This window comes from Phocoena sinus, chromosome 11, assembly GCF_008692025.1.
Source record: "Phocoena sinus isolate mPhoSin1 chromosome 11, mPhoSin1.pri, whole genome shotgun sequence".
NCBI lineage: Eukaryota > Metazoa > Chordata > Mammalia > Artiodactyla > Phocoenidae > Phocoena > Phocoena sinus.
Genome location: NC_045773.1, coordinates 34,319,791 through 34,342,739, shown reverse-complemented (window position 1 = coordinate 34,342,739; position 22,949 = coordinate 34,319,791). Strand labels below are relative to the sequence as shown.

The 22,949-nt window shown below is 44.6% G+C and overlaps 1 protein-coding gene across 1 annotated transcript in view; it reads left to right on the top strand.

The window, feature by feature from the left end:
* Positions 1 to 22,949, top strand: part of CACNA2D3 (calcium voltage-gated channel auxiliary subunit alpha2delta 3) — a 795,852-nt gene that overhangs the window by 616,220 nt on the left and 156,683 nt on the right. The window contains exons 18-24 of the mRNA XM_032649095.1: positions 9,122 to 9,205; positions 13,653 to 13,724; positions 13,981 to 14,042; positions 15,405 to 15,472; positions 19,457 to 19,502; positions 19,662 to 19,759; positions 21,212 to 21,305. Of these exons, the coding sequence (XP_032504986.1) occupies positions 9,122 to 9,205; positions 13,653 to 13,724; positions 13,981 to 14,042; positions 15,405 to 15,472; positions 19,457 to 19,502; positions 19,662 to 19,759; positions 21,212 to 21,305 (524 nt within the window). The remainder of the gene's footprint in view (positions 1 to 9,121; positions 9,206 to 13,652; positions 13,725 to 13,980; positions 14,043 to 15,404; positions 15,473 to 19,456; positions 19,503 to 19,661; positions 19,760 to 21,211; positions 21,306 to 22,949) is intronic.

The following is a 22,949-nucleotide window of genomic DNA, read 5'->3' as shown; positions in this document are numbered from 1 at the left end:
GTTATGAATGATATCAGAAGTCTCTTGGGCTTATTCAGACCAGCATGCATTCAGAAACACTTTTTAGAAGGTATATCAGTAGAATTGAGAATCATATATAAAAAAAATCAAAACTAAACATTTTGCCCAGTCACCAATCCAGAGGGCTGGAGGGACCAATGGTTGATGAGACCATTGTGTTTGGTGGTCAGGACATGGCTAGAGCAGAGATCAGGTCAGTGGAAAAAATAGCCACATGCATGTTTATGCTACAAAGCCCTGTGTCCTCAGGGAAGTGGAGAACAAGGGCTACCTTGAGTAAGAAGGGAAAGAGACTCTAGCTGGGAGGATCAGAGAAACTTTCATGGAAGAGGTGGCCACAAAGATGATCTCTACATGTCTTTTCCTCCTTCACAAGTATCTTTAAAAATTTTATCAGGAAAAAAGCAGAACAAAATAAAGCTATCCTGCCAAGCAGCTCCCAAAATTGTGCACATACACTCATGCATGCATGGGTGGTGAAGGCTTAGCAGTGTGCTGCAGGATGATACCATTACTGGCATAAGGCATACACCTGAGTCCAGGGTTATGGCCGCTGGCTTGGAAGGAATGGTTCCTTTCCTGCTTTTCTGCATCCCTCTATTTACTTCACTTGCAAAATCATTGCCAGCTTCCTGCCCTTGATGTCAGTAAGCACAAGGACCTTGAAGTTGAGAGATCTCTCTGTTCCGACTGCCATCCCTCCAACGAGGGATGAGACTAGAGTCCTTTTCCCAGTGATTGAGCTGGGCAGAGGCACTGGGAATGTTACTGAGGGCAGGAGAAAAGCCAGCACCACAGAGAACTCACCCTACAGTGAATAGTTAGCTGCAGCATCATTTGAAGGCTGACACGCTACTGCGTTACGGTGCTGGTTGATACTAATTTGTGATTTTACTTGAGTGAATAAGGAAATTCATTGTCTTTGCCATTTCAAAACTGGAAGCAATTTGTGGTGCCTAATTGTACCCCGTGTTCAAAATGGTCTGACAGGTTCCACATACCCAAGAGTCTTTTGATATATAATTAACTTCTCAAAGGAATAATACCAGATAAAGTTCTGTAAATGCAAAAAAAAAAAAAGTGGCTTGTCAAAAGTCACAGACATACTCTCAAATTATAAAGGTCCTCTTTTTACCCTAGATATTATCTCCTAATGACTCAAGTGGTTTCTGAAATCTTTCTATCAAATTGGCTTTGGAACATGGCACATTTCCATGCTAAAGAATTTGATGCAACTTTTTGAAACTTTGAAATTCATTCTGAATGCTGTCTTGCATCTAACCCTTGCCCAGGAAGCTTTGAAGAGCATTCTGTCTCAAAAGTGTTCTAACCTATTAGAGTAGCTGTCTCCCAGGCACCCACATGCATTTTTATTTTGTATGTAGCCTTCAGGTACACTCTTCTTTCTTCTCTGTGGAGAGGCAGTCTTCTCTTAGCATCACTCTTGCACCTGAGTCAGCAGGTCTGAAGGTGCCTCTCTCCTGTCCCATCAGAGTCCCTGTCCCCTGTCCCTTTGCTAGCACAGTAAGTTCTTCCCACCTCAGCCACTCAGCGTGATGTTCATGTTTATGACTAGCTTGCTATTACAAGACAGACTGGCTTTTTGAGAAGGAGAATTTAAATCCAACCTCTGTGTAGTAAGCCACATTTGACCTGCAAAAATGATGGTGGTGGGGCTGGCCACCTCCTCCCCACTCACAGTGTGTGTGACTCATTTCCAGTGACTCAGAGGACACTGTTAAAGATAAAGGTCATTCGGATTTTCAAAGTGGCCAGTTAATTGTTGTTTTAAAAAAACCCACCAGAGCTGTTATAGTCTTACAGCGATCAAAAGGATTTTGTAATCACACTAGGAGAGCATGTAGAACTTTTCATCTTCGAGACATTTAAAAACATTCATTAATAAGAGCACAGTGCCTTTTAGAAAAAGGGAAAAGCTTGTTGTCTCGGCATGCCCTTGTTGCCTCTCTCCCGCCTTCTGACTGCCTTTATACACACCCTCATGGCCCTGTTTCCCTCTGGTGTATCTGGGCATCTCATCTTCCCATGAACGCAAAGGATTTTAGCTCTGAATACAGATTCATCAGAATTTCTCTCCTGCCTTAGTGCCTATGACATCCAACCATGTGTCTTATCTGAGCTGTGGTGGGGTCACACAACCAGAGGGTCACACTTTTGCTGGAAATCCTTTATCAGTGATACCATCAGGTACTACCAGGCTTCTCTGAGACCTTGAGTTGAATATTGGTTATTGGGCATCGTGTAAATATGATATTGTATGTTAGACATGTGGCATGATCCTTAGGTTACCGTACTCACACAATACTGTACTTGTTCTTAACCTAAAGCTGATTCTTGCACCCCTGGCCATCAAGGTTAGTTTCAAGGCAGCGCCAGTGAGTTGGCTGTTAACAGAGACATGAATGGCTGGTGGGATTTGGCTTCCAAGGCAGCTCTGCCACCATTAACACGCTGGCTACTTGAAGTGCTATCAGCGATTGCCCTGAGTTAGTGAGTTATGAGAAGGGACCAGCTAAGGGAGGCAGTACAGAGGGTGGTGAAGACTGGAGGCTCAGAAAGCAGGCAGAGTTGGGAAGGAATCAGACTCCAGTGCCTGCTAGCCATGCCACTGTGTGACCGACATCCCTGGGCTCTGCATCTTTCCTGTCTGTGAAGAATTACTCCTCTCTTGCTGTTGTGAGAATTGCAGGAGATACACGCACAGCACTTAGCACCGTGCCTGGCACAAGAAATGCCCTCTTCAAGAAGAATGATAGGGAGTTGAGGGGGAAGCTAGCCAGCAGAAAAAAAACAAATTTGCTTTTTTTTTAAAGCAGTCACTTGGAAAGCAGAACAGATTGGTTGCTACATTTTATAAATTCCTTGCTGGAGAAACAACGAGCTTAGAAAACTGAAAACAGTAACCGCTTCAAAATACTTGCCCTTTGGGAAAGATAGCAGAATGTCGGGTGGCGATCCCTGGGTTGTGGTAGCGAGGGCAATCTTTTTTCCATTTCTTGCACTTTTCATTATTTTTCAAATTTTCTAAAATGAGCAGTTGTTACATGTATAACCGGGGTGGGAGGGGATCTTAAAAAACTGTAAACGCTTAAACCGTTTAGACCATAGCCAGTAGAGCAGAGGCTGATACCACTGAGACTCCCTTTCCCTACGGCCATCTCCTCTGGGGCAAGACATGCTGTGACAGTCAGAGACCTTGATTTGCAAATTCTAGGGGAAGAGACCATCAGTCTGTCACAGGCCCATCTGGCTACCTGGCCTTGGGACCACGTCCTTGTTTGAGACCCTTCCCTTTGACTTTGAGAAGAATGGGCCCCCGAGCCAAGCTGAAGTGCCTCTTTAAAGGACTAGGAGTATTAATAAACAGCTGTAATGTTAAGAACCATTTCACCCCATGAACGGCGTCTCTCGGGATGAGCATGCTGACGTGCATTGCCCTATTTCATCGTCGGGGCAACATCAGCACTTACTAGCGCTGTCGGGGTGGCAGGCTGCCCCAGCCCTGTTTGTCAGGACGTCTGCTGCACTCAACCGTTTCTGTGCCCATTTGCTCCTCGTGGCAGCCCTGTGAGCTGAGTGCTCTTATCTCCATCCTACAGGGGAGCAAGACAGGCTCAGAGAAGTACAGGTTAGCCCTGGGCACACAGCTTGTAGGTGTAGAGACCAGATTTGAACCAGAGTTTCCCTTTGGGGCCCTGGCTTTTCCCTGCTCTTCTTACTGGCCTGGTGAACGGTGATCTGCAGTTGGAGGGCGGAAGATGATCCTTCTCAAACAGCTTCTCCATGCTTTCCCAAGGCTCACCTGGGCCTTGCTCAAGGCCTGATAAATAATCGGTGTCCAACAGTATTTTTGGATATGCGTATGGACAAGTGATTGAATGAAAGAGTGAAGGAATGAAGAGCCCAGTGGCCATTAGGTCCTCCTCTTTTGTACATGGAGGAAAGAAGATGTGCCTCCCTTCCTTCTCCTGAAATGGCCACTTCAGCCTCTGAGACGAGGAGACTCAGGGCCTCGGAGGAGGTGGTGAAGGTATTCACCAGCTGAGGACCGTGACTGCCTCCCAAGAGAAACATCTGCCCAGACAAAGGCTGGCTCCCAGCCCCTGGCCACACCCCTTCTCCAGATGGCATTGGCTTTGGGCAAGGCCTCTTCCTCTCCAGTTGTGGGCCTCCCACCCCCAACTCCTTCCTTCCTGTTGGCAGCATGGAACAGCACGTACTGTTTATCAATTATTAGCACACATAATATTTGTTTCACAGAGGCTGCATGGATGTGTGTAGCTGACTTCCTTTAGTCCTTCCCAAAGGAACACAGAGAAAGCAAAGGCATTTTTGTTTTGTTCAAACTCACATGAACATGGCCATCACCTTAGCCCATCCCATTCTGCTTCCACAATCAGTCTGTAGGTAACACAAAGGGGCACTCACATCCAGACAATTAAACACTGCCAGAAAGGTTTTGGCACTTACGGCAGACCCCCGATGGTTCCGCTGGCTCCTCAGATAGGTGCCCTTCTTGCCCCATCCTCCTAGGCCACAGGCTGGTTTGTGTGTTCACCACATCTGGCCTTTATTTGAAACTCCACCTCAAAGTATTTCATAGCACAGAATATCTTTCCTTATTAAATTCTCCCCCACATATTTTTTTCATAAAACAGGCACCAAAAACTACAAACCTACCCGTGGCTCTCAAAGTATCTGTTTATAAACCTTTGGAAACCGTTTGCAATTCGTTAATCATATTTTCAAAGGAAGTTACAGTTTATAGATACACTAACAAATGCCATATCCGATGCCTCAGCCCCAGTAACGAGATCCTCACGAAGGGAAAGAGGGAGTGGGGCTGGGGGACCTGGGATTCTTCCCAGGCCAGATCCCAGGGGAGAGGGGCGATCTGGCCTGGGAGTCAGCGATTCGAGGGTTTAGGTCTTTTTCTGTCACTCTCTGACACTGTGGCCACACCTATGTCATCCCAGGGGGAAAGCAGGTACAGAGGATAAGCCATGCTCAAACACAGTGGACTATCTTGATTAGCAGTGAGGTATTTTGCAAATCGCATGTTTCTAAATAATCATTAAAGTACCAGAGTTTGTGAATACTTCATTTAAAATGTACTTTAAAAATGGTTCATTTAAAAAGGAAAAGTAAAGATACTAAATATATACAAGTTGGAACTCTGATGAATACTTACACTTGAAACCCAAGCCAGCTTTAAAAAAATCTTTAAAAAGGGAAGGTGGGTAATGTGGAGAGAATGTGTTGGTACGTGAAACACCCAAAGGTATAAAGACTTCAGGCACAGCTTGATCCAGGCACACACACCGTGCTTTCAGGACTCTCTTCATGTGCTCTCTCTGCCTCCTCTGCACTGGTTTCATTCTCAGGAAGGCTCTCTCCAAGTAGTGGCAGAGATGGCCACGAGGAGCTCAAGTTCGCATCCTACTGCCTTAGTGATGCTAGTAGATGGAGAGCTAGTTTTTCTGGATAAATCCAGGAAAGCATACCAGACTGAGTCTCATTTGGGTTGGTATGAGTTACATCCCCAATCCTGAACCAATAACTGTGTCCTGGAGAGTTGTGGGTGTCCCTCACGTACTCAGGTCACTGGCTTCCTTCTGAACCAGGATGCTCTTGTCTTCGCTAGAACTATATTTACTGAGTGTGGGGTCCAAGGGGATTCCCTGTAGGAAAGCCAAGGTGATTACCCTGGGAAATGTGGGGGTTAGGTGGTGGTGGTCCACAGCCCAGGTGTCTTCCGAGTGGAGGTCTAGTCTCTAGCCATCTAGTAAGTTTTCTTAATGGGAGAAAAGATTAGGTGGATTTAGGGTCATCATGCTGGAGTTTACTCATTGTCCTTGACCTGTTTTATCTATGCAACAGCCTACTGAGTTTTTCTTTTCTTACTCAGAGTAGTCACTCTGGGACACTACTGTTTATATTTTAAAGGAGCTCACTCATTAATAAAGACCCAAATAGAAAGTATTTCATACCTATTTCACTGGTTAAGCAGACATCGTAGAGGGGCATTCCTAAAGTAGAGTTCCAGAGGCGGTATCCCCAGTCCCATCTGTTTCTTTCAATGTAGTTAAATTAGAGACTTACCTGGAATATGGTGACTTACAGACCGGTATGCTGGGAAATCTTCCTTCCCCTCACTCTCTAATCTCTGCCAGTTTCTTGAATACCAATAGTGCAGTGTACTGAATTTCTTGAGTGGTTATTACCAATAATGAAGGAAGATACCTAGGAATGGTCCAAAGTCAAGGGATCTATGTCTGTGGATTCCACTTTTGCTACGTGTCATCTAAAAGGACTTGGGTTCTTTAGCACGGTCATGACGTTTTCTCCAGGAGAGTCTTGAGTCCCAACCTGATGTTTACTACACAAGTATCTTACATACCAAGAGGAGGCATATGAGCGTGACGGTCTGGCACCATCATCTTCAGCAAACATCTTCTGCCTCCCTATGGCTTGCGCAACAGTGACCCAACGAATTATTAAATGGTCTCCTTCATGTCAAGGAAATGACATAGTAGCCAGTTGTATACAATGAGCCTGTGTCTTCATCAAGAAGGTTATGACTTTTTCAGGACTCACATTAGCTACATGCATATTAAGGGTTTATTCCATGCTGAGCCGGGGATGTGCTTGCCATTTTACATACAGTACCTAGTTAATTGTCTCAACCTACCTTGGCTATGGAGGTATTTCTCAATTTTGCAGTTGAGAAAAAGGAAGCTTGGAGCAGCTGGGTGCCTTGCTCAGTGTCACATGCCCAGTAAGTGGCAGAACCACTGTGCTCTCCTCTTTTAACAAAGACAGGGGGACACCTTCTCTGAGGATGAAGGGCCTTGGGGGTCTTTTTGAATTTCTTTAGCAGCAGTTGAAATGAGTTGAGGCTTAGCCATGAAAATTTGGTCAGGGGCTGTGGGTAGGTAGGGGTGTCCTCCTCCATACTGGCTCTGTGATCTTATTTAACTTGCTATTTAGTTTGATATTTAACTTGCCATAGGCATCATGGGCAATAAATCGACTGTAGATAGGCAGAATTAAGAGTGATAAACCACAAAGAAGTCCTTGGGAAAGAATGAAGCACCGTTTAATTGACTTTACTTATCTCCTTAGGACCTTGTGCTTGCTAGGTGTCCAATAAATGTATGTTGAATAAGTGAATAAAGGAGGATTTTGAAGTGACCAATGGAAGAACTTCCTCCAAAAGACAGTATATACCTAGCACTAGGCTACCCAAGAAACTGTGAAAGTTCTGCCTTTAATGGTCAGAAGCTGGGCCATAGGAACTTCTGGGGTGCCTAGTGGCTCCCAGGAATGGTTTTTACCAATATAGGACTTGGGGGCCATTAGCACAGATAATAGAGGCCCAAGAATGTCCAACTCTAGCTCCTCGGGGGACAAGTGGGCTTCTCGGCAGCGTGTGCCCCTCCCCCCTCACACCTCCTCACCTTGAGAAGAGGGTGACAACCCTGCTGACCTCTTTCCTGTCACACAGGCTCAGCCCCAGCCTGACTCTCTTGAGGACCACAGCTTCTATGCACAGTGAACTTTCCATAACAGGATCCAACTGTGAATCTGCTATCGTTTACAGTGGCTTCTGAGGGAACCACTTCGCTTCCCCTTCATCTGGAGTGGATCTGATGTCATAAAACTGACCGTGACAGTCTGTTAATTGGAAACCTGAGAGAAGGGAGTGGAAGGGCAGTGGACCAAGGTGGTCAGAGCCCACTGCCCCTTCGAGGCAAGGCAGCCTTCCTGGGTGGTGAGGGTGGGTGCTCTCCAAGGACATCTCAGGGTTCCTGAAATGCAGCCCTGAGGGAAGACAAGGCGGCAGGAAAACCACTGGGCCCTGTTTGGCCTCACAGTGATGGGAGATCTACCCTGTCTGGCCACTCTCTGGGGGCCGGTTTGGACCTATTTGGTTCAGTACACCAGCAGTGATTTTCTCTTCCACACCATGTGCCTTCAGCACCTGTCTCTATGGTAGCCGAGCAGTGTCCAAAATGGTAACCTGTGGTTTGGGGTTCTTAAAACACCTAGAGTGATGCTGCGTCTCACTTAGAATCCTACGAATTAAGTCAGAAGATGACTAATTTAGAAATAAAAGGAAAAGAGAAAAAACCTATACATACATATGTATTTTTTCCAATATGCCGTCAGCCGTATCCTATGAACTGGCAAAGGGGTTGCTTATCCTGAGCCTGCAGCAGAGGGCAGACTTTCCTACATTATAAACACAGCATTAAAGGCCCTAGATACAGGAACATCCAGACGCAGGACTGTCCAGTTGATAAAATGTAGGCTTGCCAGGTGACTAACACCAGTGATTTAGGGGGAAAAAAACTAAAACCACTTTCTCTGTTATTAATGCACTCATCAGCTTTTCCAGAGAAATGCCCTAATGGCCATTAAATCTGGTAGTGATTCCCAATACCCACATGTACTCCAGGTAAAGTAGCTGTGCTTAGCTCAGCACTGCTGTGGCCAGTGTGATAGCAAGTAGAAGATTCTGTGTGTCTGCGAAATGTTACCAGGATGTTGAGCCCAAATGTGGAGATCAGTACTTTTGTTTCCATGGAGTATGAGGTAGGTATGAGGCAGGAGGTAGGGATGGGAGAAGTATAAAACACAGAGGGATATAACTAGATTTTTTGTAAACTATGTAAGATGCCCTTTCCTGTGTCTTGAAGGGGTGGGCTTTAAAAGTGTTGGAGTCGAGGAGTAAGGTTGCATTCCACACATAGGATGTCCAAGGAGGGAAAAGGCTTGGCTCTGCATCTGGCATGTTTAGTGGTGAGGAGTCCGCTAGGTAAGTTCATAGGGAGAAAAGAATTGGCTTGTATACTCCTCCTAGCTGGGAGCAAATGTTTACAGGTGACTGGGCTTGGTTTTCCTGCCACAGAAACCCCGGGACCGCCCCCACTGCTGGGCTTCTCACTAGGACCCTCCACTCACAGTCCTCAGGCATGAACCAGGACTTCGGATGATGAAGGTTGCCCTGGCCAGTGAGCTCACGGAAATGTTTTCTTTGTTTGTCATTGTTTTCTTTCTCTTCCCCTCCTGCCAGTATGAAGAAGGGAAAAAGCGGAGGAAACCTAACTACAGTAGTGTTGACCTTTCGGAGGTGGAGTGGGAGGACCGCGATGATGTGGTAAGTGATTTGTTTTCAAGCCTGGTGAGAAGGGAACTCCATTGTACCCTCCTCTGTACCTGGAGGCTGCCTGGGAGCCAGCCGAGAGTCCCACCAGAGGGACACCTGGCCACCAGAGGGTCGCGGAGACCACGGGCCCTTGTACCCGTTTGGAGTTTTGTAATGCTCCCACCCGTAGGTCCACTTGCAAACGGGCCAGCCACCCTGCCTTCTTTGTGCAGTCTGCTAAAACCATCCCTTTCTAGGCTCTAGTCTCTTCTGCACCCGATTAATCCAGACTCCTCCTCAGCGCCATTAATGGGATCTGTCTCCCTCAGGGGAACTTGGCCAGAGCCTCGCCGGGCAGCTGCACAGTCAGGGCCAAAACTCACCTGTCAGGGTTTCAGCCCAGGGCTTGGCAGAGCCGCTCTCCTCCTGCTTGGTTGGCCACCCTGTTTCCAGGGCTGCCCCAGCCTTTCCCCTTTCCAGGCTACACTGCAGTAACACATGCTTGTTTCCCACACAGATTCAGCCTGTGGGACTGTATCAAAGGCTTTCCTTATGCCCACGACTAGGCCCCATCAGTCTTCTTGTTCCTGCCTCAAAATCAGATTTGTTAGACATGCCACCTTTTGTGAATGCAGGCAGACTGTCCTCAATTAAATCCTAACTTCCCAGGTGTTCCTATCTGGACACTTGCTCTTCCCTTTCTCTATGGATTCTTCGTGCCCAGGCTATGTTTCTCTGCCTGCATCTCCCTGATTTGTCTGGAGTCCTTTCTTGAGCTTCCTCATTGAGTCAGCAGTGTTTCTATCCCTCCCTCTGTCTTGCTTTCCAAAGGGATGTTGAGGGGAACCATTTGAAACCTGCAGGCTGGGTTCTTGTGCTTTCAGAAATATGTCTGGCATCACAGTCCTCTTGCTGCTTGCTTTTCCTCTCTTCACATCCTCTGCAACCTGGATGTCTCAGCTAGCATAAATCTCTGAGTTTTTTCCTTGCCTATAAAATGCAAGAGTCATATCTGTTTTAGAAATTTAACCTATTTCCTTCTTCATCTGGACTCAGTCTTTTTTAAACCCCATTCAGATAGAGTAACTTTGCTGTTTGATAAAAAGTTACTTCCTCATCCATTCTCTTTTCCCAGGTGCCGCTGACCTGACGTTGCGTCAGCTCAGTGACCTAGTAGAGTTTTATATCTTCTTGATCTTTAAACATTGTCATCAGGATTCACGTCTGGGTCTTTTAATTGTACTGCACCTAATGTACATGTCCTACCCTTTCAACCTGCTTCTACCAAGAAGCAAGCTAGCACAGTCCTGAGGAACGCAGTTCAGGTATTAGCCTGCCTGGGTTCAGACCCCACCTCTGCTATTTGCTGGCTGTTGGTCTCAGGCAAGCAATTATCTTCTCTACATCTCAATTTTGGTTTATGTCCTTTTTTTTTTTCTCAGTAAAATGAGTATGATGGCAATAGTACCTACCTCACAGAGCTGTTGTGAATACTAAGTGTGTTACTGTAGTGAGAAGTGTCAGCATCAACATCGTTGCGTGGACACAGTGAGCATTCTGAGTGGTAACTGTTATTAGTCTTATTCTCAGCATCACCAACCCTCATTCTCATTAATGAATGTCAGTTGCTAACTGTATCATGAAACTTTAAAGGGTGCATTCCATTGTTTTCCTTTCTCCTTCCTCTTCACTTTATCAGCTGCTTTATTTTGACTCCACAGGATCCTTTTGTTTTCTTTCCCAGAAGGTTTGAACCCTGTCATCAACAAGCTTCCCCATCCTTTCATCTTTTACATTTTAATTGATATGGGAGGCAAGCCTGATGCTCATTCATACTTGGGAGTCCCTGCATCCAGGAAGCAGGCCCTCTGCTAGTTAACACTAGGCTGACACTCGCACTTCTCCTTTGCAGGTTACTTGAAGAGATTTATTACTTGGCTCCTCTGTACCCCAGGTGTCTAGTCATTATCACCTGTGCCCAAGTTAATTTTCCATGAGCTGATATCTCCTTCTACTAACAACAATTTGACAAATGCTTTCTGTTTCCTTGCTCTTTTCTTCCTTTGTCATCGGATTCCCAGCCTGTGCCACGTTCTTTACCTTCATCTGATTCCCAGGACTGAGTTCTGAGTGTCTACCTTCAGAGTTCCCACACCTCCAGAAAGTTCATTGCTCTTATTCTTCAGTTGGCCTTTGGTTGTCTCTTTTGTTTGGGTCTCTTGTCTCCTTGGAAATAAGGTTCATTTGAGATATGAATTCCTTCACTACCAACGTGCTTGATTGGGAAAACCCAAGTCACCATTTCTCTCCTAGGAATTTGCACTTGCTTGATTAGAGAATTCTGGAACCTATACAAAGCATCTCTGTGAAGGCTACACAAGATCCCACATGCCCATGTGTCCACCAGTGAGGTTTGCATGTAAGTAGCAGAGGGCAGACTTTAGGTCAAGATCTGCGAAAGACCAGACAAGCAGAGCCCACTGAGGAAGAAGCAGCGTGAGTCTGCCCGGCTGCAGAGAAGTTCTTGGAAGAAGCACCCTACGCCTCTTGGCAGCTAGGATCTTGTTGAATTTAATGACCACATTTATAACACAGACCCTGTGTACTTCCAAAAAAGATATGAGGTCATATCTGTGTCAAACAAACTGGAGTGTGAATCCTAATATTTTGAGCTATTGAAAGGGGTCTGACATTAAAGAAAAGGGAGGAGGAGGAGGATGATACAGGACAGGTAACATCTATTAATGCTCAGGGAATACCAGGCACTCTTCTGCACGTTAGCTCATTTAGTTCCCACTACAACTTTATGAGACAGTCTGTGCTGTCATCAGTTCCATTTTGCAGGAAGAGAATCTGAGGCACAGAGAGGGTGAGTGATTTGGTCAAGATCATAAACCTCTGGCCCCAGAGTCCATTTCTGAACTCCAGGGCTATCCTGCCTCAATGTTCAATAAGTGTAATCTATTTCCATTATAACTGAAGAAAAGGGAAAGACTAGACTAATCATCTAAGCATCTGCCTCCAGAAAGCATTAGTGACCCTGGCCTCGGACCCTCCCAGGTCCTGATGCTGATTGTTCTGTGCTACTGGGAGTTGGGGGTGGGGTGGCACTGAGGCATGGAGAAGCTTACCTAATCTCTGACTTGCCTGGGGAATGTGAGAGGGGAAGGTCCCAAATGGCTTTAGGCAGGCACCAGAAAGAGGAAAAATGAAAACCATGTCAAAGATAAATCGAGCCGTTCTTAAGAGTTAGAAAGTAGACTTAATTAGGACCAGCTCTCCCCATCCAAAACCACAAAAGTTAAAATGGGAAAATATTTCCAGAAATGCCCATTATGTGTTGTTAAAAAATATCTAGAGTAAAATATATGTTTTATTTTATACATGCCTCCAGCTAAAAATTATGCTTTTACTCTCTCTCACAGAAGATGAGAATATGAACCCAAATCTAGACAGTCCCACATCAAATTTAGGTTGCTTGCAAGCACTGTAGTTCTCTATCAGCCAGATCTTATTCAAGCTCCTCAAAGGAGAAAAAGAGGGGAAAAAAATTAAAAAATAAAAATAAGAAAATAAAAACAAGCCGTGGGGCTGGGAAAGAGCCTTTCCTGACAGGCTGTGGCATGTCAGCATTTGCTCCTATTTCATTAAATGGCTTTCCCGTCGTCTCCTATTGGTGCCCATGACGGCACATCTTTCATCACTGTGTCTGCTGTCCTTCTCTGAACTCACGGAAGGGCCACAAGTAATTAGCAGAGATCAGCCAGGGGTGGGGGAAGGGAGGGAGGCTCACCGTTCCCAGATGGGACCTCCAAAAATCAGATACAGGGTTGCCCTGTTCACTGCCCATCGGCCTCAGCCAGGCCTTTCATTGGCCCAGATTTCTCAGAGTGTTTGAAGATGATTCATGCTGTGAAAAACTTAATCCCTGTCTTCCAAATGGTTGGCTTTTTTAAAAAAACAAAACAAAAAAACTAGTGTGTAGGAAAATATCTTTAACTTGATTATGTTTTGAAAAATGATTTCTACATGACAGACCAATACCCTTTTTGAAAAAGTAACTCGTCCCCCTTGCTTCTTGAGTGTTTTAGCATTTGCTGGGGGTCCGTTCTCTGACTCTCAGGATTTGTCAACATTGCAGAGGCTTTTTTGGTCGTTGTTGCCCAGAGGTTTACACGAGCACCCCAAATTGAAGTTGATGGTCATTTATTTATTGTTCTCAACCTCTCTCCCCCTGGACAAGAGCAGTTGGGTGTTTATTCTTCTGAAGCCCCATTTCAGAGGTCTGAGTGTAGTATGCAGACTTACTGCAAAAGTACCCCAAGAGTCAATGGGGAAACAGCCCAGCTCTATCATACACAAGCCACCAAATGTGCTCCCAAGCTGGAGGGTAGAAGGTGTCCAAGACAGTATGGTAACCCTGGGAAGAACTAACTACAATTTTCTTTTATCGTTTTAGTTAAGAAATGCCATGGTGAATAGAAAGACCGGGAAGTTTTCCATGGAGGTGAAGAAGACAGTGGACAAAGGGGTACATTTTTCTCCAACATTCTTGCCGCTTAATTTAAAACAAACCACTGTGAAAAATTAGCTTTGAAAGTTCTATCTGGAGTAAATATCTTTCGCTGAGATCATTTTTCTCTTGTCTCTACTTATCTCAAACAAGATTCATGTAGTACTGTTAACCTGATCATAGTGTGTCCATTTATTTTTATTTATTTCTGAAAACTTCACCTAGCAGACTAACCATGTTTTCTTTTCTCTACGACTTTTTGTTTTCAATCTAGAAACGGGTTTTGGTGATGACAAATGACTACTATTATACAGACATCAAGGGTACTCCTTTCAGGTAGAGCTGACCATAATACGTGGACATTCCATCAGACCCATCAGTTGTGTTTGTACAAAACCTGCTGACGCTTTCAGAGCTCATCATCTGAAGATAACCAAACACCCTGCCGAAAGGCCGGAAAGAGTGAGGAAGGGGCTTTTCCCAGGCTGCTTTTGCTTTTGTTTTCCAGAAGGGGGAAGATGGTTCAGGCTCACCTAGGAGAACTCATTCAATTTGTCATGGCTTTGCATCTCATTATCAAGCAAATAAGCTTCTGGGGTTCTAACTAAGGGTAGATAGATAAATTCAGAGGGTTACCAGGGTCCTTAACCATCTAACTTGCTGCCTTTTATTTCCATGATCCTTCACACTTGGAGGTAGCATATTCATCCCTACATGTTGTGCTTCCGTTTTAATTTCTCTGAACTGTTCTGTGCTTGTCTGCCTTTGAATCCTGTTATTTCTCTTTGTAACAATCCTGAAAAATGCATTTGCCCCCTTGCCTGCTTTCAGAAGTGTATGTGGCATTCTAAAGTTTCCTGCTATTAACTTAGTGTGATAACACTTTTTGTAAAAAGTTATTTTGGTAGGGCTTCTTTGTGTTCCTGCACTGGTGCCATGCAGAGCTAAGGAGAGAAAGAATTTACTAACTTAGAGTAATCTTAAAAAAAAAAAAAAGTGGCGTTGTTGTTGTATACGGCCAGGGATCATGGGTGGATTCCATTTGGAGCCAGAGCAGTTGATGGAACACATGACTGCTAAGTGGGTTTACCAAATGAAGAGACTGTGTTATCAAAACATACTCTCTGACTTTAGGCAGTGAAGGAAGGAGCTTAAATCAAGACTTTGAGAGTGTGAGAGTGTGAAAAATCTATCAGACAAGGGAGAAGGTTGGGCAGAGAAGCCCACGATACAGTCATGTGGCTACGTTCAAGTGGCAGTGGAAGTGTTCATTTTTGCCATTGAGAAGGGGTTAATTTTCCCTCGTCCCAAACTCTACAGTCTGGAAAGAGCCGTGTGTGGCTGAATGTAGGGCAGGGGTGCATAAGGTGGTAGTGAAGAGCAGGACACGTAGCACTTGCAAGAGCATCCAAAAGAAGGGCTTGCTAGAAGGGCTTGTAGGAGTTGCCACACCTCTTTAAACACACGCAGGAGCCACCCATTGCTGTTGCACTTCCAATCAGAAATTACACTGAAGCGGCTGATTGAATCTAAGAAACACCAACACCAACTATAATCAGTGGGGTTTTGAAAGTAAACTTGAAAAACATTGTTTACAGAACATGAACTGGAAATGTGAAAACGGAAAATAAAGTTCACCTGCAAGTCTGTTCCAGTCAGTGTCATGGATTTCAAGGTCTGCTTTGTTTCTCTGCACAGTTTAGGTGTGGCGCTCTCTAGAGGCCATGGGAAATATTTCTTCCGAGGGAATGTAACCATTGAGGAAGGTAAGATGCTGCCTTCATCCATCTTATCCTTTTGTGTGGGAAGAAAGCCCTGAAGCCAGCTATTGGGTTAGCTGAAGAATTTGCTCATCTATCCAACCCTTATTCCAATCCCTGGACATGTGACACAACCATTTACCCACCTGCTGTTACCTTGCTCTCCGAGACTGATTCAGAATGGTGGGACTCCCAACTAGTGATGGCCTTCCATGATTTCATTTATGTTCTGCTTTCATCCACAAAGTTGTTGAGGCAACTCGTAAGAATCATCCATCCACCAACTGTATTCTTCTCATACATAAAAATTAGTACCAAGAAAAATACGAATTAGTGTAAAAACTCAAGCCCAGGAAAAGAAAAAGAAAAGAGAGGTGTGCGAGCCGTAAGTCTTCTACATAGTTGAGCCACAAATTTCACTTGTGTTTCAAGGCAGCCTGGGTCCAAGGGAAATGTGATCATTCAAATGATTTAGTAAGTCAGAAACCCGTACCCCCTGCAGTGGAAGTGTGGAGTCTTAACCACTGGACTGCCAGGGACGTCCCTCTTCTTGTCTTCATAAAGCACCAGTGCACTGGAGACTCCCAGTAAATGGTAGCAGTTGTTACAGCCCTTTAAACTTTAAAACTGCTCTCACCCCCATACTGTCCTTTTCATCTCCCAACAACCTAGTAGCTCAGAGGAGTTATCTTTCCCAGTATCACCAGCTCACAGGGAGGAGTGGGTCTGGCCTCTGAAAGGCTTCACTCCCAGAGTGGCCTTGAGTAAGTCACTTGCCCAACCTAGGTGTTCTGTTTTGCATCTTGACAGAGAAGGAGTTGGACCAGACCAGTGCTCTTTGTGGGTATCCTCAGGGAGTGTGGTCAAGAGTGGGAAGGTCAGTTACAAGCTGGGTTTTAATGGGTTAGAGCTGGTTACAAATGAGTTTGGTGAACTTCCAGAAGCTAGACCACCTTGTGGCTCACTCCGATGATGCCGTGGAGAATGAAGAAGGAGACTGGAAGTCCCTGAGATGCCAGGTTTCATAGATGGCCTTCTGGTCTACTCCTCAGTGTCCCTGCATTGTTTCATGGGTTTTGGGTTTTGTCTCCCAACTGATTGTGAGATCTTAAGAAGCAGGAAGGAGAGTGAAGAGGTCATCTTGACCAGGGCAGAACCCAGAGTATGCCCACTGCAGAGATATTCAATCATGTGCTCCCTCTTCCTAGAGACAGGCAAGAAAAAACAGGCAACTCTGTGACTTGGGCAAGATACTCAACAGGATGTATTCTCAAGGATCATTTTTTTTTTTTTAACTTCTTTAATTTTCTGGCTCCATGAGCCATGTGTGGTTCTGTGGATGTCACTGCTCGTGAAGACAGAAAATTCACATCTAAGCCATCTGAGGTCAAGATGAGGAAATAGCTCATGGTCAGAACAGTAAAAAGAGAGATTGTTAATGGATTATTTGCCTCTCTTGTGTTCATTCCCTTAGTCAATGGACCTGACCCTCCATCTTCTCTCTCTCCCTCACTCACTCACACACACACACACACACACACACACACACACACACAGTTGTTTTGCATTGTTTTTTGGATCACTTCTTCATTTCTTTAGTCACTATCATCTTCTGTTAGGCTAAGAGCTCACACAGAGAGAATTTCAGAGCCAACTGCAACCATCCTGCAAGAAATTAGTTTGAATCCTAGGCAAGGGGAAGAGTGTCTGGTTATCCACACAAATGAGTTCAGATCTTCCCCTCTCTGTTGGTCCTCTGTAAATAAGAGGGCTTCCAATCCTGCCAGCTTTGCTGAGTGACAGAGCCTGAGAAAACTGCTTCCCCTGGGCTAACTAGTAGAGGGACTTGTCATCCATAAAGGCCAGGGCTTGATTACCATTCTGCTCTGTTCTTAAAGAAGGCAGGAGTTTCTTGGGGATGGTGACCGCTTCTGAAGGTTGTCCCGTAAAGAATGCTCTCCCATAGAATGTAGGAATTTTCAACCTACCTTGACAATGGCAGGTATTACAAAGGTGGCGAACAGGCTGATTTTGCTCAAAATGTAAGGAGTTGCTACTGAGGTTAAAGGTATGGGCTGTAGTTCTACCTGCTGAAATAGTTTCTCTTCTGAATCTCCTTGACACTTTATATATATGTAGTACACAGTACTTGTTCAATAAATTGGAGCTTATGTCATTATTGTCAGCATTATCAAACAGTAGGTGTGATTTTGTCAGGAGGATCAAAATCAGAGGTGAGAGGGTTAGAGAACAATCGTATTTCCTTGGTGGCCTAGGAACTCAGAGAGGAAGCAATCAAAAAGATCTTCCCTTCAGGGTCTCATTGATAGGTCCTATGAAATATAGGCAGAGAGGGCTTTCAGATGAAGGTTGATGAGAACAGGAACTAGAAATATATATAGAATTGATATCATTAACTCAGTATTCCAGGAAGGTGAGATCCCAGCTCAGGGCCTCTGCACCTGTGGTTTCTTCTGCTGCGAGCACCTCAGTTACTACGTGGTTCTCTCCTCACCTCCTCCAGGTCTTTGCTTAAAGTCACTGTCTCAGTGAAGCATCTGACTCCCACTGTTAACAATGAAACTCTTACCCTCATCCCTCCCCATCTCTTGGTACCCCCTCTCCTTGCTTCATTCTCTCTTAACTTCATAGCCCTCACTACTGATAGGCTATGTATTTTAACTTTATTTACTTATCTCTTTTCTGACGCTAGAAAGTAAATACCATGAGAGCAGCAGTGATTTTTATATTGGTCACTGCTATGTTCTCAGGACCTAGAATAGTACCTGGCACATAGTGGATGCTCAGTAAATATATGGAAGGAAGAACGGGAGGGAGGGAGGCAGGAGTGGAGGGAGCAAGAAAGGGAAGAAAGGATGGATGGATGCATAGATTGTCCTAGGGACTAATCACTATTCCATTCAACCCTCTCATGCAGTCTGTGAGTTAGGCACTATTACCCACATCTTCTGACTGGTATAAGTCAAAGAGTTGAAGCGACCTTCCCAACATCATTCAAGCAGAAGGTGTTGGAGCCAGGATATGGCCACTTGGGTCATATAGTATGATATTCTATATAATTCATTGCCTACTTCCTGTAAAATCAAACAGGAGTGTGCGATGATAGTTCTAGTATTTTGCTATTTATTTTGTACATTTGTATTTGAGGAGTCAGCTGGAATCCTGAGTGCAGTAAGGTACTGTTGGTCACTTGGGAAACTGACATTCTCAAAAATTGGAGTTCCTGAGGTTGTCACTCAGAAGTGTTTGTCTGCTGATGACCCATCAAAATGAAGTCACATAAAGACACAAGGAAAACAGAGTTAGGGTGTCTCGGGTATTCTATATATAAAAACTCCCCAATTCCCTGCAGGCCTCAGTTCTCCTAGCTACCTCTCCAGACTGATGATTCATTTTAACTTAGCATCCTGTATCAACTAGCAGTTTTTGCTGGTCAAAAACAGTTGAGTATTGGCAGTTTCATATCATTCAACCTATAATTTCACCCTCACAACCACCTGTCATTTAGGGACTATTATTATTACTGTTTTGCACATGAAGAAAGAGTAAATCAACCTGCTAACATCACACAGCAGTTTAGTGGCCCACCCGATTTCCCAACTCAGGCTGTACTGTATGGGCCTCCAAAGTTGGTGTCTCTACCATCTTGCTAAGCTTCTCTCCCCGGACTCACTGGTGCATCGTTTATCTTCAGGGAGTTAAGGCTTTCCTGGGAGACTGCCAGGGAAAGTTGCAGTGGTGGCTGAGTGAGGTGGTTGTGGGGGGAAGGTTCTGCCTGGGAAGAGAACTTGTGTCCTATGTGCGAAGTCCCTTTTCTCAGGCAGATATCTTTGGGGTTGATGTCTACCCTTAACCCCCACCCCCCATGGCCTTGCCCTAGAACATTTGTAGCATAGGAGAGCATGAGGGGGGTGGTCAGTGCCCCACACAGATGGTACTTCCTCATGATGCCCTCTCCTTGACCTCCAGGCCTGCATGACTTAGAACACCCTGATGTGTCCTTGGCAGATGAATGGTAAGAATGGAATGATTCTTCCTCGGCATTGGTGTTTATTACCCTCTTTGATTTCAAGTTGTCTGTATTCCCTTGCCCAGTTCTCCTGGTTCAAAAGCAAAGGAAAGTGATGCCATAAATATGTACATGTTCTTGTTTTGGGCCATGTCACATTCCTAGGTCCTACTGCAACACTGACCTACACCCAGAGCACCGTCATCTATCTCAATTAGAAGCCATTAAGCTCTACCTCAAAGGCAAAGAACCTCTGCTCCAATGTGAGTGTGCTTCCAAATGCGTGTGTGTGTGCCTATGGTGGTTGGACGGTGGGGGGGCGGTGTGTGTGCATGAACTCAAGACCATATTTCCCCTCAGTTTTCATGGGAAGCTTTCCTTTGGCAGAGATGATCAGTCACATTAAATCCAGCCAAATATCTGGAAAAGGAATGTGGGTTACCAAGAGTCATGCAGAATCCCCAATCCCAGTTTAACCCTTCACACTGGATTTTTCCCCTTACCAAACCATTTAGTCAAGCGCCTGAGTAACATGAAAATGTTTCAACTGGGAGGGGACTGTCAATATCTGCTTTTTTATTTTACAAAGAGAAACAAGGGCTGGAAATAGGATTTGTCTCATCCAAGGCTATAATCTAGGCCTCCTGGTTCTGTCCGGTGTGCCACTGTGACATGTTGCTTTTTGCACTGTATATTCTGCTGCCCCTCCTCCTACAGAGTGCCCTCTGAGGGAGCTCAGTGAGTCAGAAATGGCCAGTAGCTGGTGATGGGGGCAGGGAAAGGGGGGCAGAGAGAGAGCAGCAGCAGGGCTGATGCTCACCAAGTGCAAGAACAGTCCCTGAACAAGCATAAATTAGTTCCAGTAGCTAATATTTGGATATATGGATATATATCCATATATAGTATGTGCCATTATTTTCATTACTTCGTATATTAAGATTTATATATATATATAATTATATATTATTCATTTTAAATTTATATATTATCTCAATTTATTCATTGTCTTTTTGATGGTGAGTTATTTCCAGTTTTTGCTTTTATAACAAAGCTGCACTGTCTTCTTGGCCACCAGCTAAGGTGATGACTGGCCTGCTGTAGGTGATAAAGCTGTAGGGCTCTAGGACGCCTCTGCTAGACTCGTGATATCCTCCTGATTCCTTGGCCTCTTCCACAGAGCTCTATCAAGAATTTGTTTGGATAAGGACAGATGTCCTACTTTAAAATGAAAAAAAAAAACATCTTAGATGGAAGGAATGACAAAATAAGAGTCCCAGAAGTTCTTAAGCTATCACACCCCTTTCCCTTACAACCAAGATCAGGGTCCTGAAGAATTGCAAATTTTGATAGAGGACAGAAATGGGGATGAAAAGAGCAAACTGAGGAGTGCTGACTTCTGATCTCCGAATCCCAGAGCTGGCGTGCTGGTCTATGGCATGAACTAATAGATGGGGAGGGAAAGTAGAAAACTGAAGCGTGAGACACCCAAGACTCTCAATTTACTGTCATCTCATCCAAATGCTTTGGGGGCCCTTGTGTTGTGGCATATCAGGTGTCAACTGTTTCATATTTTCAGCTGGTGGGAGGTTAACGCAGGAACACACCATAGGAGAAAGTAGCCTGTAGATACGGTAAAATGAGCCCAGTGTGCACTTCTCATGCTACAATTTGGGGTCTAGCCAAAGCCATCTTCTCAAGTCTATCCCTCCCAATAGGTGATAAAGAATTGATACAAGAAGTCCTTTTTGATGCTGTGGTGAGTGCTCCCATTGAAGCCTATTGGACCAGCCTTGCCCTCAACAAATCTGAGTAAGTGGTTGCACGTGTCCCCCTTTCATGGCCATTTCCCTACAAGCCGTCCGAAATATGGTTATGGTTTAAAGAACTAAACTGTTTTAGGAGGCTGGTGTTAAAGTTCTTTAATTTTCCCCAAAGCTCCAAACCACAAGAGCTAGAGCAGATTAGCGGCTCTGGCTTGGATGGCAAGCTCCTGGGTTTGACATATAATTTGTTTGAGTTTTAACATTACATGAAATTTGGTATGCTGAGGTAGGGTGACACTTCCGAGAGAGAGGGAGGCGGAAGGAGCATTTTGCTTCCTGCCCTGCCATTGGCTCCCTCACCTTCACCATCTAGAGGGAACTTGGGATCTGGGCCAGGCTAGGTTGTGAGGAGGACAGGGAAGTGAGAGCTCTATTTCATTAGGGTGTCAGATATAACCCCGCAGTTTTATTTCTGAAGTGGAGGATGTAGGGGGAGGAGGGCAGGCAATGGTAGTTGTTGTCAAAGACTAGGGTGAGAACTGCTTCAGCAGCTTATTTTTAATATTAATACTAGTATTTTACTATTTTAAGTAGGCTGTTAACAATTTAAAATAAGAGAAGCAATTATTCCTTTTTCCTTATACCTTCATGTCATACATTATTCAGTTCTCTCTCCTTTTTTATTCTTTATTAGCTCCTTTCCTTTTTTTATCTTCTGTTTTGTATATTTTCCTATATCAGGTCTATTATTCATTCTGTTCTCATTTTCATTCATTCATTCATCAAATATTGACTGCACGTCTGTTATGTTCCAGGCACTGGGCTAGGTATTGGTGAAATCGAGGTAACTCAATCAAACACAGTCCTCACCATCATGGTACCTGTGATATATAATGTGCTATATGATTAAGAATTGTGATAACTATGAAGGAAAATTAGACATGTAGACAGTAACAAGACCTAGAGTGGAGATAGAAGACGGGAAAGGCTTTTCTGAGCAGGAACTAGTTCAAGGGTTCCCTGGGAGCATTCCAGGGAATTGGAACAGTATGTGCAAAGGCCCTGAGGTGAGACAGTATTTGACATGGTTGAGGAATTTAAAGAAGGCCAACAGAACTGATGTGTAGAGCATAGGCTGGAAGATGTTAGGAGACAAGGGTACAGTAGGGCCTGGTGGTTCAGGACCTTGGGAATCAGATTAAGGATTTTGGATTTTATACTCAGTATATTGGAAAATCATTGAAGAATTTTAAGAATGACATTTTAAGATTTTAAGAAGGAGGTGATCAGATTTGCATTTTTAAAAAAGACCCTTCTACTGCTATGTGGATAATAGAATGTCATGGGGGTAAGAAAAATAGTAAAGGCTCCTACAGCAGTTCAAGGGATTTGCCACTTGGACCAAGGCAGTGGCAGTGGGCACAGAGACAAGGGATTTACTTGTGGTATGCTTTGGAAGTAAGACCCCCAGGACTTGGTGATGGGTTCATGGTGTGAGGGTAGGGAGGCTGCGCTGTCAAGGATCATTCTCAGGTTAATGACATCAATACCTGGGTACATAGTGGTGCCATTTCCTAGGACAGGAGACAATGAAGGAAGAGCAGGTTTGGGACTGGACATGGCCAGAATTCTTTTCTAGACATTTTGTAGTTAAAATGACTCCTAAGCATAGATGTAAGGTAGGTAGTTT